At 56.9% G+C, this 4,586-nt stretch overlaps 1 protein-coding gene across 1 annotated transcript in view; it reads left to right on the top strand.

The window, feature by feature from the left end:
- Nucleotides 1–260: 260 nt before the first annotated feature.
- The window catches only part of RFX1 (regulatory factor X1), a gene marked incomplete in the record, with an annotated part of 48,718 nt that continues 44,392 nt past the window's right edge, over nucleotides 261–4,586 (top strand). Inside the window, 2 exon segments of the mRNA XM_027776778.1 lie at nucleotides 261–279; nucleotides 1,336–1,500. Coding sequence (XP_027632579.1) covers nucleotides 261–279; nucleotides 1,336–1,500 — 184 coding nt within the window.

Below are 4,586 nucleotides of genomic sequence, written 5' to 3'. Positions count from 1 at the left end.
ACACACACACACACACACACACACACACATCTGGTGTGATTTTCAAGCTTCCAGGTCTGGGACTAGAACCGTGCAACTGGCCATGTGGGATCCAGAGCCTTAACCTCCATGCCACCTGCTGAGCTTCGGCTTTCAACGTTCACTCGTTTGTTCTACCAGCCCTCAGTTCAGACCTAGGGTTGGTTGGGTCTCAGGATTCTGTGGGCCCCAACACTGTCTGCTCAAGCTCTGCTGAGGTAGGGCTAAGCCAGAGGGAGGCCATGCCCGGCCCAGCACCAGGTAGGGGGGACCATGGCCCATTAGTAGCTAGAAAACCTGCCCCCGCCACTTGGCCAAGCCGGCCACATTCTGAGGGAGTCCTCCGCTGCTGGGCTGGCCCCGTTGCCCCTGGCTTTGGAGGGTGGTCTGCCCCTGGGTAGCTCACATGGGTTGAGCCCCATAACTGCGCAGGGGCAGAAGGCCAGAGAGCTCAAACAGCTCAGGAAGGCCTCTCGGACACGGACACCCTCCTGTGTCTGGCACCACCCCCCCCCCTCAGGGAGCGCCACACTGCAGAGAACAAGAGGCCAGATGGCGGGCGTGGGGGGATCTGGCTCAGGCTGGCAGAGACAGCTGTCCCCACAACCTGCCTCACAGAAAACAGACTGACTGGTCAGCAGCTCAGCGCACGCAGGGTTCAAACTCAGCCCCGCCACTTCCCTGCTGTGTGGCCTGGGGTAAGTGCTTGAACCTCTCTGAACATCATCAGGCAGACGGAACCGAAATTTGCAAGCATGGTGCTTGCAAATGTTAAAACGAAGCGATGCGGGTAAAGCACCCAGCCTGCAGAATCCTCAGGGCTGCTCCCCTGGGCTCCTGGGCTGAGGGGTTTGAGACAGCGCAGGTGGAACCCCAGGGCCTGGTGAGAACTGACCGCCTCTCAGTGAGGCCAGGGAAAAATAAATCCGAGTTGACTCCACAGTGGAAATGCATGGCCTGGCCTGGGTGTCGGGGGTCCTCTCTGGCACAGGGGGGCTGAGAAGAAGGCAGGCAGGAGTCCCAGCCCCTTAGCATCCCCAGGCGGAGGGGACACAGCGTGGGGTCCAGCCTGGCGGGCCTCCGGGTTTAATTAAGTTAGCGCCGATCTGGAGCGCGCATCTCCAGGGAGCTGGGAGCTGTCCCTGCAAGTCCGCTGCCAATAGATTAATTCTTGTTTTTCTCTCTTTTGTTTGTGTTTTTTTTTTTTTTCTCCTCCCCCCCTTTTCTCTTTCCAAGGAAGAGGGAAAAAAAGCCTTATTTATTATCATTTTCCCCACCGTTGGCATGGCAACGCAGGCGTTCGTAACTGAGCTCCAGGCAGCCCCGCAGTCACCGAACTGCAGAGCCCCCAGCCCCAGGCGCCGCCGCAGGGCAGCCAGAAGCAATACGTGAGCGAGCTCCCCGCGGCACCCACACCCTCGCAGCCGGCCGCGCCCACACCGCCCACCGCGTCCCCGCAGTACATCGTGGTCACCGTCTCGGGTAAGTGACACGCGCTCAGAGCCGGCAGGGAGCAGGTCCGACAGCCCGGCCGCTCGGAACTAGGGAGGGGGGCAGCCAGCCATGCACGGTGACCCGCGTCCCGGAAACTCCCCGCCAGAGCGGGGCTCAGAGCCGCTGCTGCCCCTCCCTGCGCGCCAGTCCGTGGCCACTGGAGGAAAGAAGGGGACAGTGGAGGTAAAGTTTGCAAATCCCGTGGAGATAAAGTTTGCAAACCCTGCAGCAGACGGAGGACAGGCGCCAGGCCCGGACCCGCACAGGCCCCTTGGGCTCTCTGCCTCAGTTTCCCCCGTTATAAAGGGACCGACTTGACTTCCGGTTCTCAGGCCCGTATAGGGTCTTTCAGGGGGCTCAGCTGGTGGCAGGAGGTGTCAGCTGTCTCCCCTGTCATTTCAGGTGGGCACGGGCTGAACAGGGTGGTCAGGTGGGCTTCGGGAGCGTGTGGTCAGGGCCTGTTTCTCTCTGCTGTCACGCACTGCGGCCTTGGAGAAAATGACTAGGAAGCCCCGTCATGGAGTCTGAAGGGTCTTGCTGCCCCCTCCGCTGTGTCTAGGCTGTGCATCGGCTGGGCTGAGCGGTGCAGAAGGACATGCAGTCAACTTTTCTGAGGGACAAGAGAGGGGGGACGCAGAACCAGGGCTGGCTGCCTTTCCAGTTGGTTATCTGTCTTTAGTGTTGTCTTTATTTTTGCTTTCTCCTTTTCTTTTCTTCTTCTTTTTTTTTTTTAAATTATTTAATTTTACTTATACATTCATTTATTTTATTTTGGCCAGAGAGAGAGGGAAAGTGCGGAAGTAAGATACCAGGTCCAGGACTTGAATCATGGTCGGCCATGTGGGAGTATCCAGCACCTTAACCACCATGCCACCTGCTGGTCCCATTTCTTTTCTTTCATTTTTTTTTAGATTTTTGCCATAGGGCACATGTGTTCGCTGCAATCCCTTCTCTTCCATTCTGCTCTGGGGACTTCGGGCATGCATGCACACACACCCAGCATGATTCTCAAGTCGCCAGATCTGGGACTTGAACTGCAGTTGGCCATGTGGGATCCAGGGCCTTAAGCACCGTACCACCTGCTGGCTCCCTTATCGATTGATTGATTGATTGATTGATCTTTTAATTCATGTGCTTGTTGCAGAGAAACAGAGAGAGAGGGAAACTGAGAAAGCTTCTCCCGGGTTGGGAGGTGCAGGGGGATGACCGTACTGCCACCCCTTCTCCTCCATTCTCTTCTCAGAGTTTTGGGCATCTAGGCACACACATTCAGCATGTTTTTTCCAGCCTCCGGGTCCAGCACTCGAACCACGGAGTCGGCCATGTGGGATCCAGTGCCTTCACCATCATGCCACCCACTGGGCCCATGCCTGCTCCTTTTCTTTCATTCTTGTGGTGTAGGTTAAGGCAAGCAGACCTCAGCTTCAGAGCTGGTTGCCTTGGATAAACATGTTGCCCTTAGAGTTTTTCTTTCTTTCTTTCTTTTTTCTTTTTTTCTTAATGATTCATTTATTTATCCATTCATTTATTTTTTTAATTTGACCAGAGAGAGACACAGAGAGGTAAAGTGAGAAAACAAGCTACCAGGTCTGGGACTCGAACCGTGCTCAGCCATGTGGGAGTGTCCCACTGCCTTAACCAGCACACCACCTACTGGTCCCAAGCCCTCAAGAGTTTTTCTATGTCAACTAACTTTATTTTTTTAAAGAGAGATTTTTACTATGGGGTGCATGCGCTCACCAGAGAGACAGAGAAAGACAGACAGCAAAAAAAAAAATCACACCCCCACTCCCCCAAGAGGGTTGACCACACCGCAGTCCCTTCTCCTCCATTCTCCTCTCGGGATTTCAGGCACACGCACACATGTGCCCAGCCTGAGTTTTAAGCTGCTGGGTCCAGGACTTGAGTTGTAGTTGGCCGTGTGGGAGTCCGGAACCCTTAACCACCATGCCACCTGCTGACCCCCCATCCCAGACATGCCGATGGCTCATCCCTCAATTCTGCAGGTGTCTGCTCAGATGCCACCTCTCTGATGTCCACCCTTCCTCCCCCTCCACCTCCTGGTGGCCTTATTTTTCTCCCCAACATTTATTACTATTGGACGGTGCTGGCGGTGAGGGTGGTGGCTACGCCTGTCCCCGTGATCTGTGAGGGACAGGGTGGGTTTGTGAAGTCCCTGTGATGGTGATGAATGCCAGGCTCCTCAGCTCAGCTCCCGGTCAGCCCCCTTCTCCCCCTGATTGACCCTGATCTTCCCGGGTGTGGAGCATTCAGGTCTGGGGTTCCCAGAGCGAGGCCCCAGGCCCCAGAAGACCCTAAGTGCTTGCTCTCTCTGGGTCTCAGAGCTGGCCCTGGTGCTCAGAGGTCAAGGCCATGGCTGGGTCAGCCGGGCCCAGTGCAGACGTGGAGGGGAGAGTGGTTTGCCTCTGCCACCTTGGTGGCCTGCCACGGGACAAGCTGTAGGGAACCTCCCAGGCTCACACCTCTCTGGTGGGAAGTGGCTCAGGCGTCCTGGGGATCCCAGTCTGGCAGGACCAAAACTGTCCCCGGACACGGAAGCCTCGCGTTGCTGGGCAGTGCTTCCTCAATTTGTCAGGAGGGAGAGGTTGGCTCATGCCCTGGGCCCGCCCCTGCCCTGGCCCTGCAGTGTTTTCCCTGAGTCCCTTCCCTGATCTCAATCTCCTGCAGGTTAGCGTTCCTCCTTATTTAAGGGCAGCTGAGGCCACGTGAGTGTTCTCTGGGGGAAGGGGGGTAACTGACAACAGTGAGAGCTGCCACACAGTGCCTGGGGATCCCCCAGAGCCAGGAGCAAACCGGAGCTGACCAGGGACTGGGCAGGGAGGAGGGAGGCCCCCCTAGCCCCACCCCAGACCTGAGTCCGCTCAGTTGGAAGCCAGCTGGGAGCAGCACCAGAGGCAGCTCCTGCAGCCCTGCCCTAGCCAGTCTGCCCTAAGGTGACTTTGGAAGTGATGAGAAGGAGGCTCAGGTTTCCCTGCCCGGGAACAATACTCCATTCCCACAAATCCCTGCCCTAAGGCTGCCAAACTCTCACCGGAGGCCTTGGCGGCGGCCCT

The sequence above is a fragment of the Tupaia chinensis genome, unplaced genomic scaffold (assembly GCF_000334495.1).
Source record: "Tupaia chinensis unplaced genomic scaffold, TupChi_1.0 Scaffold138060_1, whole genome shotgun sequence".
Classification (NCBI taxonomy): Eukaryota; Metazoa; Chordata; class Mammalia; order Scandentia; family Tupaiidae; genus Tupaia; species Tupaia belangeri.
This window is presented reverse-complemented; position numbering and strand designations above follow the sequence as displayed.